At 59.7% G+C, this 14,419-nt stretch overlaps 1 protein-coding gene across 1 annotated transcript in view; it reads right to left on the bottom strand.

Annotated features, from left to right (window-relative positions):
- The window catches only part of MTMR10 (myotubularin related protein 10), a 39,624-nt gene that overhangs the window by 9,425 nt on the left and 15,780 nt on the right, over positions 1 to 14,419 (bottom strand). The window contains exons 6-11 of the mRNA XM_039853466.1: positions 11,711 to 11,801; positions 6,041 to 6,212; positions 4,126 to 4,213; positions 3,955 to 4,043; positions 1,651 to 1,781; positions 247 to 316 (exon numbers count right to left, since the gene is read on the bottom strand). Of these exons, the coding sequence (XP_039709400.1) occupies positions 247 to 316; positions 1,651 to 1,781; positions 3,955 to 4,043; positions 4,126 to 4,213; positions 6,041 to 6,212; positions 11,711 to 11,801 (641 nt within the window). The remainder of the gene's footprint in view (positions 1 to 246; positions 317 to 1,650; positions 1,782 to 3,954; positions 4,044 to 4,125; positions 4,214 to 6,040; positions 6,213 to 11,710; positions 11,802 to 14,419) is intronic.

Below are 14,419 nucleotides of genomic sequence, written 5' to 3'. Positions count from 1 at the left end.
CACGCATGCATGCACACACACATACATGTACGCACACACGCGCACACGTGCATGTACACACACGCACGCACGCGCGCACACACACACGTGCGGGCCTGGTTTGGACACTGCGTTCCGGTTACGTAAGACGCCGTTGTGGGAAGCTGGGTACAGAGTCTGGCTCGCTTTTCTGTTTTTGTACCTCTTATGAGTCTCTAATTATTTCAAAATATCAAGTTAAAGGAAAAAAAAAAATGGTGTACAAACCTTACATATTCTAACCAGCGAGTACTTTCCAGTGACGATAGCCATTTCTCCTCAGTTTCTTCAAAAGGCTCTACAATGAATACGTAATCACACAGACACATAATTACACACACGCATACACAGAGATCTTTTCAGGCTCTTTAAGCTAAATTTTACACGATCGACGTCGGCATTAAGCGATACGTCGCGGTCTTTAATATTTAAAAAGTGGCTCTAAGGAAGCATCATGCACTTTCGTTTAAAGATATAAAATTTAAGAAGACGTGTCACGATTCTACAAAGCAAGCACCCCCAGGCCTCCACCTTCACTGTGGGCGACCTGACCAACCTCCATCCACCTCCCAGGAGCTGCTGAGCCCAGCCTTCTTGGTCAGGCTGCCCTGATTCCAGCCCTTACTCCCCGGGAGACCCGCTGCCCAGCCCCCCACGGCTCCCTGATGGCGGGCTGGGCCCCCCCACCCCCGCCAGGGCTGCCTCCCCTGGCCTCCCCGGCCTTACGGGCTGACCGTGGGAGGCATGAGTACACCTCCCTGTCGGGACGTGCACTACCCGCCCAGCGTGACCTCAAGGTGCCTCTCACATCACAAGCCTCATGTTTCGGTCACACTCAACTTACTGTGCAGCTAATGGTCACTCGGGTCACCATGTGTTTCACGTCCCCTCCCCACTCTCGCCCCTGAGCTGCTGCAGGGGCTGCCTGTCCTGACCCACAGGTGACTTAGAGCGCTCTTGGGCACACTTTCCACCACAGGTGCTGTCGTGTGAGGCGGCTCTCCGGAACAGCGGTCCCCAGCCTTTGTGGCACCAGGGACCAGTGCCCCTATGAGAATCTCACGCCTGATGATCTGAAGGGGGCTGAGGCGGTGATGCTGGCGCTGGGCAGCGGCTGCAGACGCAGACGAAGCTTCGCTCGCTCACTCGCCCACCGGTCCCCTCCTGCTGTGTGGCAGGGTTGCTAACAGGCCATGGCCTGGTCCCCCACGGCCTGGGGGATGGGGTCCCCTGCTCCAGGACACATCGAAAGCACCTGGTACATGTTTGCTCCCTGAGCCTGCACAGGTTACGACACGGCTCTGCCAAGTTACGTGTCTCAAAACGCAACTCTACGCGTTGACACCTTAGCAGGTTTGTGCGGCAGCCCGTGTCCTACTCCGCAGACGCTTCGCGAAAGCGCCCGGCGCCGCCTCTCGTGATCTGACGGAGAGTTAACTGGTTCCTTTCTTCCTCCGCAACAGAAAGCACCTTACGCTTCGTTCTCTGAGGGCGCTGACCCTCTTGCACTGTCACAGTCTGCGCCACTGTGTCGGCGAGCCCGTGGGAGAACCGCCTCTCCCGACGTGCCTCGCACGACGCGGAACGCCCGCCCGTCACACGCACGCACGCGGAGGACGCAGTGGCACTTACCGTTCACGCACAGCTGCTTCAGCTTCACGAAAGCCGCCTGTGTCTCCTGGACGCTGGGCAGTGTCTTATCCAGGTCTGATTTGTAAACGTCACTTCTCTGCGGGTGACTTTTCGTCACTGCATTGCAAATCCTGAAAGAGACAATCCTTGCGTCACCGTTCACGCATCGAGTCACACACGTTTCCTGAACGCCAACTCCGAGCCACGTGCTGCGCCGGGAGCGGGGGAGGGAGCGTGAATGGCCAGGCTGGGTCTCAGCCTGCGGGGGTCACCTCCTTGGGGGCAGGGACGAGGTGACCGAGAAGGTAACGTCTGCGCTGAGAGCCGTGGCTGACGTCACCGAGTGCAGGCCAGCGCCGGCACGTGGTCAGAAAAGGCTCCTCTATGTGGATGACACTGAAGCCGAACCCCAAGTGACCAGGAGCCGTGCACGGATCTGGGGAAAGTGCTCTGGGCAGAGGGACAGCCAGTGCAAAGGGCCTGTGGCAGAACGCGGCTCGGCTGCAGGAGAAACCCGGAGAGGCTGGGGGGGTCTGCGACGCAGGCCCGAGGGGCACGGGGGCGGAGACGAGGTCGGACCGCACAAGCTACTGCCCTAATTGCAAAGACAAGGAATCCAACCATCCTCGGCTTAACGAACTGCGTAATTAAAACGGCCACTGGCTGCAGTTTGCAGCCCACTCAGCCAGCGGTGCTGTCTCCCCCTTGAGACCGAGCCCCCTGCCCAGAAGGCCCCTGGGCACATGGCAGCGTCTGAGCTGATTAAGGAGCAATGAAAATCCGCCAGCACGTGGGCCTGTGCGAACTACAGGCGCCACTGCGCCCCCATTCAACGGAAGGGCCACTAAGGGTCACTAGGTAGTCGCTGCGTCAGCAAACGTGGCGCTCTCAGCCGTGGCACCGTGGGAAACCTAGGACGTGGCCACGACGCACCATTTCTGAGGCTTCCTGAGCCCGTTTCCTAAGCTCTGTCCTTTGTTCTCCATCTAAAGTCCCGACAGCTCCGCAGGACCATGGGCACGCGCTGGTGCGGCACACGCACTGGCGTGCAAAACAGACACGGTGCCCGCAGCTCGTGGAGCTCGGCCCAGCAGCACAGTCATCCAACTGAAGCGCACACGTACAGTTGAAATCCCAAACAGGTGCCGCTTATTTCGGAAGACAACTTAGCTCCAGAGAGCACATGACTCGTGGCCGGATCTAAGCTGGGGGGAGGGAAGGCCGCGCTCAAGGACGCGACGTCCGAGCAGAGATGTGGACAGCGAGCGAGCCGCGGGCGGCGGGAAATGCGCTCGCGGATGAGCGTGAGGAAGGCAGGTGCCCGGGGGGCCCACGGCACGGGCCAGGGCCAAGGATGAGGGGCCGGGTCTGCAGCCCCGAGGGACACGGCTGGGACCGGATGAGACACGGACAGGAGAAGTGGGGGCCCCCCCAGCACACTGGCAGGGGTGGGGCTGCGGTGGAAGCACCCGCGTCTGTGAAGCTTCTAGAAAGAAGTGGCGGGGGCGGATGATGACCGGACACGGGGACGGAAGGTGGAAGGGGAGAACGGGGAGGACGGTGAGGACGACCCCCGGCTGCTGAGAGCACGCTGGGCGAGGGCATGGGGGCCGCGTCCCCGCCTTGAGGTGGGGACACAGAGCGTTTAAAGGGCCTTCGAGACGTCGACGTGGGAGACACGTGATCAGCTGCGGATGCGGCCGTGATGATCGCTAAGCACAGCCACGGCGGGACGTTACGACCGGGATGCAGGCTGGGAAGAGGAAGTGACCTGTGACAGACGCTGTGACGTCTGGACAGGGGGGCGGCCTGCAGAGGGCACTAAGCACCAGTGAGGACGAGGACCTCACGGAGACACTGACCACTAGTGATGCCCACTGCTGGCGGGGCACTAAGAAACGAATGCCCCCTGCTGTCAGGACACAGGGCTCCCTGAGGACTCCGGCGGGCGATGCCCGCTTGTTCACGGCGGCCGATTACGGCCACCGTCTGAGCTACTGTGACGCTGTCGGCCTGAGACTGACTGACAAACGTGTGCTTCATCCTGAAGCGTCTCGACTGGAACTCTCTGCACCCTCAAAGGACGCGAGAGGCCAAGTTACGGCAGGACGTCCTCAGCAACGTGAGACCCTCAAGCGTCTGGGTGTCGCTTAAACGCTAGGCGGTCTTAAGAGTCGCATCCTTTTCAAAATAGCGCTTCCTCTCCAGCCGTGCGGTCCTGCAGCTGTTCTCGGTCAGTCGGGAGTTTACGGTTCTCAATCGCGACTCCCGCCGCCCACGGGGGCGACGCCGCGCCTCGAGTACCTCTGGTCGATCTTCCTCTGCTGCAGCGCGTCCCTGACGAGGGCCATGCGCACGAGCGCGCTGCCGTTGGAGTGGCTCCAGCACCAGAGCTACGAGAAGAGCACAGCCTTCAGTTGACGGGGCGGGAAACGGGGCCACCGGTGTCAACGACATCCGACAGAGACCACTTACCGGCATCCTCCTTCCGACGAAAGAGTGGGAGAGGGTCCTCAGGTCCTGGTCCGCGAGGGAACTTGGCACGACGAAGTACTCCGGCAGGCTGCGGGGACAGCGGATCGCAACGTGAGTGCCGGGCCGCGGGGCGTGCGCTCCGCAGGCCGCGTGTGCAGCACACGCGTCTACCCCCGTGCGCTGTGCATCCGCTCGGCAGCCCCAGACTGGACGCCGCGGGGCACTGACGATCCTGACGTCTCAGTCTAGAGCCCCCGAACGTGGTCAGTTACCACGGGACTGGTACGTGGAGCAGGACACCCGAGACGCTATCCGGGACGACGACGCATCGAGCGCGTGTGCGGTTTCTGGGACCCGGACCTACCTCTGCTCTCGCCGCAGGCTACGGCCCGGGGACCGCAGGCTACGACCCGGGGACCGCAGGCTACGACCCGGGGACCGCAGGCTACGGCCCGGGGACCGCAGGCACAGAGCGACGCGGACCACGCCCGCAGCAAGACGCTTCGTCCCCCGTCCCGCCTCCCGCTTCGGCCCCTCCCCGTCCACAAGACGGGCAGACCCTAGGACACCGAGGAGACAGCAGTCACCCGCGGGCAAGCTCACTGCTCCCTAGCGACACCTCCGTTCTCTGCTCTTTCCTCCACGTGGCCCGGCGGTGGACAGAGGCAGGCCTGGCCGGGCCCTGCCACGTGCTCTCAGCATGCGACGCACCCAGCATGCCGGCCACAAAGCCTAAAGTCGAGGGGAGGCAGGAGCCCCACGCTGCAGGCTCCAAACACCTTCCTGGGCCTGTGCCCCCGGGGGACGCTGGTGCGGGGTCGGCCGGCGACAACAGGACGTGCTTTGCTCTAAAACACCGCTTGTCTGCGAGAACTAACGAGACCTCAGTGACCTTGAAAGCACAGCACCCCCAAATCCACGAGTACTGATAGGGAGGAACGAATTTAAACCCGGGACCGCGCACTGTGCTGGGCGCGGGTGGAGGGGGGATGCTGAGCCCTGGGCGGCGCCCCCGGGCAGCACGGGTCTGAGTGCGGCCCGGAGAGCCCGGTCTTCTACACGCCGACCGCGCGAGGCGTGCTGGCAGGCCCCAGCGCCCGTCAGGCTGTCCCGTCTGGGGAGCCGGAAGTCACCCGCGGGGATCCGACTGCACGGTGCCCCTGACGCCACGTTGTTCGGGGTCGCCTGTGCTGCCTTCCCCCCACGCCTGTCTGCAGAGGAGGAGAGAATGGCCCGAAGCGAGGACAGGCTGGGGGCAGGACCAACAGAACCCCGACCTGGGTGCTGCTCGTCACGCTGAAAGGGACTGGCTGGCAGCTGTGCCCGTTCTGGAAAGGGGACCTGGCACGGGATGGATGGGCCGCCTGCCGCAGGGCCCGCTGTCAGCCAGTGCCACCCGCGACGCGGCAGGGGCCCCACAGCGCCGCCTACGAAGCACACCTGCCCGAACCCGGCCCCGGATCCAAGTCCCCTCCAATCCTTTCGCGTAACTAACGTTTTCCAGAAACAGAGGAAGGACACAGAGGAGGAGCACGGCGACGGGATGCGGAACATCCCGCGGCACCACCGACCTGGCCTGGCCAACGCGTAAACGGTGGATAAACCAAAGGGTGGGGAGGCGACTGTCACCTGTGAAAAAGCCTAAAAGACACACACGGGCGGTTCACTGTGCCCTGACCGGAGCAGACCCACACGCACACGGACACGCAGCAACGAGGTCCCGTCGCTGCCTTTCAGCGGACGCCGACGTTGTGACCGTGTTAAAAGCCCTTCGATGTCAAACGCTCCTTAAAGCGTTATTAAAAACAAACGTTCCTCAACCACGCCCCGGAAGTCATGGAAGACAGCAGAGCTCGGCCGTCGTTCACCAGGGGGCCCCCCCAGCTGCACAGGACGCCGCTGAACCCGGACTCACCAAGTGGAGACCATGTAGCCCTCGTTGAGGGAGCAGACTCTCCACCCCGAAGCCCCCGTCCTCTTGACTTCCCTGTCCCAGTCCGAGTACGTTTCGAAGAGCGTTGTTTTGTGGCTGCTGCCACCCTCGGCCGCACCGCCGCCTCCCGTGGGCACCCCGTTCATCTTGGTGGCTGCAAGACAAAGCAGCATGATCAGCGGTGACGGTCACATTCGTCCGCCCTGCCCTGGCCTCTCACCATGCCCCCGTCACAAATGCCCCCGTCACAAACGCTCTGAGGTGGCAGCTCCTCCCGCTTGTCCTTTACGTCTCCCCCAGCTCGCCCGACTACGCTCAGCAGCCCTGGCGGGCGGCCCTTCGCCCTGCCCTGGCCCAGCTCTCCGCGTCTCTCGCCCCTACTGGCTACATCGCCAACGCCTTCGAAGGAACGGGCCGACCTGACCGGAGACACAGCCACTGCGCCACGCGGTGCCCTCCTCCCCGATGCCCGCGGCCCCCACGTCCTCTCCACCGCCTTCCGCCCAGAAACCACTCAGCAGCCCCTCTCACTCTGCCCTGATCCCTGGGGTGAATCCAGGTCACTGCCCATTTCTCCACGTTTAGCCCGGAAAAATGAACGCATCCGACAAGCACCTCTGTTCTCACGCTGTCAAAACTCGTCCCCTTTCTCACGGTGACTTCCCAATGCTGTTCTTTGGAATTCTACTCAATTTGCCTTTGGGGAGCTCAAGAGACGCCTGGTGCTCCCGCAGACTGCCCGTCCACGTGGAGGCTCCAGCGGGGAGCGCCTGCAGGTGACTGAGAGGCAGAGGCGTCCCGACAGCCAGCCTCATCCACCCTGCCGATCTGGGGTGACAGACGGCACAGCCTGTCCTGGTTCGGCGTCTCACTGCGGCTGGGCAGGCCTCCCAGCTGATGGCCCCGCCACGCGGCTGTGCCACACTCCGCCCACACGGCCCCCTCCCCAAAGCACGCTGCCACGCCGCACCCGCCCCCGTGGCGCTCACTGCCCGCCGAACGATCAAACCTAGGCAGCTCTCCCGAGGGCCTCGCACTGCCGACCCACCTCCGCTCCCCATCGCCCCCGGCCCCCTTCTCCTCGGGGGCCGTGGAACCCCTGGTCCGTCCGTGGACATGCCGCCACCGCCACAGGCTACGCTGGCAGTGGCCGCGAGAACCTACCGCTGCATCTTTGCGAGAAGGCCCGGAACGAGACGAGGTGGCACCGGGCCGAGCTGAGGGCCAGTTCGCGACCGTCACTGGTCAGGATCGACCGCCTTCAAGGCCAGTCCTCTGAGGCACGAGCCGAACGTCGCCGGCTGGCTGCTGGGGACGGGGCAGGCACGCGGGGCAGCGTGGACCACCGTCACCCCGTTGACTGCGCCTCCGCGAGAGACGCCGGCCAGGGCGGCAGCGAGGCAGGGGGTGGAGGAGACTCGCGCTCTGGGCCCCACGCGGCGACCGCTGGCCACGTGCGCTATTTAAATTCAAGCAGCAATGACCATGAACTCGATCGGCAACTCCGCTCTCAGACGCGGTGGCTCGGCTCCCACGCGGACGAGGCAAGCAGAACAGCCCCCCAGAGCCGCGCCGCCCCGGACCACGGAGGGTGTCGTGCACCATGCCAGGCACGGTGAATTCCACCCGTCAGGCGGCATCAGTCGCCCAGTGACTCTGGTTTCGGCAGGACCTGCGGAAAGCGACTACGCCCACTGCACGCAGAGCCTGGGACCCGCCGTCTCGGGGCCGTCTGTGGAAGACCCGCCACCGGCAGGTGTGCTGCGGAGCTGGGGGCCGCGAGCCTTCCAGAACGCAGGCCCTCCACGAATGCCCCCTCTGCACGGAGTTCCAGGCCACCGAAACCCACAGAAAGCCGCTCAATAGCAGAAAACCAAAGAAACTCATCATACGACCACATTCGGGGGGCGGGGGGGAGGCATCCACATGATCGGCTTGTAAGCGCAGAAAAACATGACAGTTTTACACCTACTTGTGATTTAAAAAAAAATAGCTTTAGCAACTCAGTCTAAAGGGGAACCTCCTTAACTCGATAAAGGGTGTTTATCAGAACAGCCAGCACGCGGCCTCCCCAACAAAGCCAGGAACGGAAGCGATGCCTGTTGTCACCGCCGCCAGCCAACACCACGGCACAGGCCCTCGCCACCCGAGGGGACGACCAGCACCAAATGAAAAGTGTAAAGAACACACTCTAAATGCGAGAGAGCTATGTACGTAGTGTGGCCGGATACTTTGAGCCTAGAACTGAATAGCTCCCAGTGTTCTGAAGTCCCGGACGGTAGTGAGCCGGGCTGAGAACACGCTACTGTTTACGACGCTGTCCCTTTGGCAAAGTTCTGTCCCAAGATCCAGGAACTGACAAATTTCCTGGGCGTAAGCTGAGCGCATCTACGGACCTTGGCCTGTCAGCCATCTTGTAGGTTTCACTCGTTCAAAACCTGCCCACTTCTCCGCACCCGGGGCTGGCCTTCTCCGTGAGAGCTTATTACAGACGGGGTAGGTGCTACTCAGCCGGACATCGCAGAGTCTGCAAATTCTAATGCTTTCCAGAAAGTGCCCAAGGCCTGGTGATGCTTGTGGCCTGCTCTACGAGTGGACCACTTACAGGAGTCACAGAAACAGACTGGCAGAGCCGGTCATCTTAGGAAGATCCAGGTCCCCTGACAATTAGCTCTGAGATCTCAGGACGTACTTTCTTAACCAACTAGATGTGCAACCTGATTCTGAGTGCTCCTGACTGTGGCTTCAGAAGTCTAATCCTAGGCTGTGTCGAAATGTCCTTTGAGAGGCCCCATCTCTATTTAGAGCGGCCTCAAGCGACAGCAAAGACGAGTGTGGTCGACATACGAAAAGAAAGCCTATCCCCTGCTCTGATGACATGGTAGAAATCAGGTGTCATGAAGAAGCGTGAAAAAAGTAAAAACAGAACTGTGATCACTCAGAGGTTAGACAGGTGAGTCAACAAAGCGGCTCCAACAGGGCCCTGAACTTGTGGGTTCCTAAAAGCTCCTCTGGGGATTGTGAGATGCACGAGTCCGGTTAGGAACCAGACTCACCCGAGGGACAGGAGGAAAATCAGAACAGTCACAGCTGCACTGAGGATCTTAAAAGAACCGAGGAACGGCCACTTTTTAAAATTTCTACACCGCCTCGAACGGACTGTACACTGCGTGAGTGGCTTCCAAACGCGCACGTGAAGAAAAAGCTCAGATCGAGACCCGTGTTAACAGGAAGGACAGATTCGTAAAGTAAATCTCACTGGAAACGCGCACTTCCTGCTGCGAGTGTGGCCAGCGCTGCCGCTTGGGGTCACAGCACGGAGTCCGCAAGCGCGCCGCGCCGGGGAGCGGGGGAGCTGGCACTCGGGCTGCATGTAACGTCGGGACAGTTCCCGACCTTCCGTCCAGAAGCGTCATCGGACGTCCTGTCAGCTCCCTAACAAAGATGGGTCTGTACTTTTTGGACATCGTTTGCCCAATAATAACCTGACTGATGAAAACAGTCCTTGTGGTTTTTCTCAAGTTCAAAGAGAACAAACGGACCCACTGTTCCCGTCAGCGCAGGGCCCCTGGGATGGGCGGGGCTGGGGGTGCTGCGCATCGCCCTGTGGTTCAGCACCCTCACAGAAGCAGGAGGATGACTGCGGAGCAATTCAGAGGTGCTTTTTTACCCCGAGGGACGCCGAAGAGCGAAGAAAACCTCAGAAGGCCTAGGGCCACCTAAGAGACTCATTCCTTAGGTAACTGCAGGTCTTATTTGTGGAAACAGCTTCGTCATCTACCTGCCTAAAAAAAAGGACTTCTCTGATCCATGCAATGAATCAAGGTGTCGTCCAGAAGTTCACGGGCGGATTACTGGGCACTGACTGCAGTGTGTGGAAGGCTCGGGCTTCTGCGGAAGGACAGCAAAGGCTGTCGCCCTGTGCGCTCGGGACAAAACTCCGGCGACGTGCACCGTTCACGAAGCACTTGTGAGAGCAGGAGTCTGATGGGTGTGATGACGTCTGAACACGTCAGGCATCAGCAGTTTCATCGACGAGCCAGAGGACTAGAGAAGTGACGGACACGCCGAAAAAAGCTCAGTAGAAGAGCTGCGGGTCGAATAAACTACTTATAGTGTCGTTAACCCAAAGACGCCCGCGAGGAAGGTGACGTTGACTGTTTCCACTGAGATCAGCTCATCGCGGGGCACGGATCGATACCCTGGACTGAACCGCTTCCATCGGAAGTGCCACCAATCGGCCCGGATCACAGACAGATCTGAGCGGCAAGCAGACTCTCTCCTACAGATTTTGCATCTCTTGAAACGTCCGCTCGGCCCCGCTCTCGCAGCTCTGGGTGAGGGGCTTACTCGGCTGACCCCGACGATGGTGGTCTACGGCTTCTGACGACCCAAAGGAACGTTCGCCCGGCTAGCAGGGCAAGGAGCCACGACGCTCTAGACAAGACGTGAACTGTCTTTATGTTAAAAAATAAACTCAACACTGGTATTGTTCGAGTCTGGGTTACGATTAGTATATTTTGATAAGAAAGATTAAGTTAGGAATGCTTAGCCATCCAATTTCCATAAACACAGCGCCATTAAAAAGCTACTCGTCCTAAGGCACGACTTGCATACATCACGTCACGTTGACGAGCATCTTTTAAAGCAGTGAAAACGCACTCATCCCGTATGCGTCCGCGGACGGCACGTACCGCTGCTACACTTTTACGTATTTACGGGACGGTGACGCTGGCACATACTCATGTCACACAGGTTATTTAAATTATCACCATACGTTTTGAGGTAACGAAACGTAAAAGACCAGCACAATGAACGATTTATAAGATCCCCCGTCCAGACCATGCTGGGGTGAACGGATATTTCAGTATAAATACGTGACCGATTTCTTTTTCTTCCTTCACGAGTGGGAGAACACGTGACTCGGTGGGCGAGCGGACGTGGGGCCAGGAACCCGCCCGGGGCTGGAACGAGACGTGTTCTCCCTCTACCTTTTTTGAGGTTTCTTTTGAATGGTTGATTGAAATGGCATCAGTCTATGAGAAGAGTGGACAGAGCACACGGCGGCCTGGCCTTTCCCCGGTGACGTCGTGGCGGGCAGGGCCCCGCACATCGAGTCCCTGGAGCGCACTGTCCCCTGACAGACGTGCACCCCGCCCCCCCCACCCCGCCGTCACGCACTCGGAGATCTAAGGCCGTCTCCCACGGCCATGACGGCCCACGCCCTAGTCCAGCCTCTGCGGCTGCTGCCTGTAACCGTACCTTGTCGGAATGAGCCTTTTCTTTCTTTTTTAAAAAAAATCAGGTATCTTTTAATTTTCTGCTGGTTTTCTTAAAGGACTAACTCGAGTTACCAACTAAAGGGGGATGTACTTTCTTCATCATAAAATTCCAGCCAGTGACTGTGGATAAAATGCTGACCTGATTCCTGCGACAGCTGCTTATAGGTTCTCCCTGGTCACTTCTTAAGAAATTTAACCTGCCAAATATCGTCTCTCTTAATATATAGCGTTTACTTCTCTAAGGATCTAATAATAATTCTAAAAACTCTACAACCATCAAAGCTTATGCAGTTGGAGGCTTCCGATAAACATACGAATAAAATTTATACAATGTACAGTTAGTCACAATATTTAATATTTGCATATTTACCTGAATTGTGGTATTTTTTCCCAACATATTCAAATGCAAAGAGTAGCTGGAGGTCTGTTGGCTGGGAATAATGAGCTATTGCAAGGCATACCTAGGAAAAATTCTACATTTAGAATTTGATTTTAACACACTGAGTTAAATGAACGTACAGTAAGGCCTCGACGACCAGGCGCCCTCGGGCCAGCGACTGCGGACAGCGGTCAGCATGTTTGCTGCGGCCCGGAGCGCGAGCGCCCAGGCCGGGCGTGGGCTCCCGTGTGCCCCGGGGCCCGCTGATTCTTTAGCGAAAACAGGGCAGTGTTCAGGAAGTGTCGGCTGCGCTGAATTTTAACAGGAAGGTAATTTTACTCGCATAAGTGCGACTTGGAAACTAAAGATGCATTCTCCCAAAGGGCAGCGACACATCCACTCCTACAAAAAGAAAAAGAAAGTTTCATTTTGGGGGAACTATAATAATTCAGTACCGGCAAATCAGAGGGCTTCATGGAAGGCACGGAATTTTAATGTTCATTCGTCACGGATTAAAGAAATCTAAAGTCAATAGGAAATCTATAATCGCAAAAACGAAAATTAGCAAGAAATCCCAAAATACACGGGTGGCTCTAAGAGGCACAAAAAGATACAAAAACAAAAACTGTGTTCAAATGAAACAGTCTGCCGCCACGCCTGCGCGGGGAAACGCGGGGGCTTTCCAAGCAAACACGTCAGGACGTGCATCCCGGCTCTGCACCGAGCACCTGCCACCTGCTCCCTCCGGGCCGCAGGCCCCGTGCCTGGGAAAGGAATGCTGAGCGGGACCGGTCACCCGCAGGTGACACAGGGCTGTCGGCGCTCACGCCGCCGCTGGCCGAAGGCAGGTGGCGCTGTGCTCACAGAGACCCGGGCTGGAAGGATCCGAGATGGAGGAGGAAGTTTAAGCCACTGGACAGGAGGGGAGACTAGACCTTACTTAAAAAGATGAGCTATCATTTCGAAGCCAGCAGGAGGCACCTCCGCCAGCGACGGGAAGGGCTGGTTGAGCGTCAGTCCCCGGCTGGTCGCTGGGGCTGGGCTGACGCAAATTCTACGAACCGATAAGCGTGTGGCAGCTTCTTGCGTAAAATATATTTGTAAAGTTTCTACAGAACGTTTCTTGTGTTTCTAAAGGAAAACGTGCAACTGAGCAGAGTTTGTCGTTAGTTTTAGTTTCATCTAAAAACAAGGACAAGAGACAGGCAGCTCCTCGAGCCGTCCGTGTCACCTGGCCGTTCTCGAGGCCCAAGGGCAGCCCGGGAGCGGCCCCCTCAGGGGCCCGTGCCACCCGCCCCTGCCGCCCGCCCCTGCCACCCGCCTTCCGAAAAGCGCTTCCTGCCCCGGCGAGGCCGCTGCGCCCCGCGCCCCGCAGCAGCCCCCGCGCCCTCTCCCTCCGGGGCCACAGTCGTCCACGAGCTCTGCTGCACTTTTCTCGGGCCTGTTTGTCATTGCTGTCCCACTTCTCGGCACCGTCACGGCCACGTCCTCGTCACACGCACCCTACGGCATCCCCGGGCGTGCCCACGCTCTGAGGAGGTCCACGGCAAAGCTGAAACTGTGACCGAGGACTCTCCCTCCGCACGGCCGCGTCCCCTCTGCTCGCGGCCAGCCTTCCCCGAGCTGGTCTCCGTCCCGTCCACGCGGCCAGCGCCACCACGGAGACCCTCCGGTCCTCTCTGGACGACAGCGCCACCCACAGGGCTTCTCCAGCTAACCCGGCCTGCAGGGGGGACAGTCACGCGCGCCGAGAAGCGGGACCGCGGCTCCCTGCTCCAGCCCCTGCCGAGGTCCGGCCCCCGCGGGTCGCTGTCGCCTCTCTCCTGCATTTGGCAGGTACTGACTGAGCCTCCTCCACGTCCCGGGCCCCGGGGACGCGGCCGTGAACAAAAGAGACACAGGTCCCTGTCCTCGGCAAGCTTCCGCTGTCGTGGGGGACACAGACTCCGGGCCAGGTGAGCGAGAGAGACGAGGGCGAGCCAGAGCGTCACAGCCAGGGGAGGACAGGCCTCGACAGCGGGGCGGTGGCAGGGTCACGGTGAGGGCGGGCGTGGCCGTCAGGGGCGACCCCAGGGCCCGCTCCCGCCGCCACCCCGGGACTCTCCGCTCTGTGCTTGGTGCCGGCGGCAGCGGCGCTAAAAACACCAGGTGACGGAACCGTCACCAACATCCTAAAACACTGCTCCCAGCACGTCGCTTCCTCCCAGACACTTAGGAAGCAGTCACAGGCCTCGCATACACAGAAGCCAGCCACACGTCACTGGGTACAGGACGTGGCCACAGAGCCAAGCGAACAAAGCCCATGTGCCGGGCAAAAGCCAACGGTGCCCGTTTCTCGAAAGCCCTGAAAAGCAGCGCGATGGCGTTTCCGAGGCTCGGGAACCAGGAGCGCCCGAGCGGGACCGCGGGCCCGCGGCGCGGGGCGGGACACACCACGGGAAGGGGTGCCCGGGGGCCCAAAAGCACGCCAGCGCCTGTCCCCCACGCGGGCCGCGCGTAGGGCCCGGACAGGAGCGCGCCGGCCCGTCTCCTCCCTGAGCTTCTCACAGACCAAACCGTCTCCGTCCAGACTCCTCGCCTCCGCCTCTGGCTTCCAAAGACCTCAAAAAGTAGGTCTCGTTTTCATGCAAAATTATTCTGCTTGTGTAATGTGCTCTCTGAGCATTAGCATTTTTAGAAAAACTCTGCATCTTTCGAAAC

Source organism: Pteropus medius, unplaced genomic scaffold (assembly GCF_902729225.1).
Source record: "Pteropus medius unplaced genomic scaffold, Ma_sr-lr_union100, whole genome shotgun sequence".
In the NCBI taxonomy this organism is placed as follows: domain Eukaryota; kingdom Metazoa; phylum Chordata; class Mammalia; order Chiroptera; family Pteropodidae; genus Pteropus; species Pteropus medius.
The sequence above is the reverse complement of the archived record's forward strand: the minus strand, read 5'-3'. Positions and strand labels throughout refer to the sequence as shown.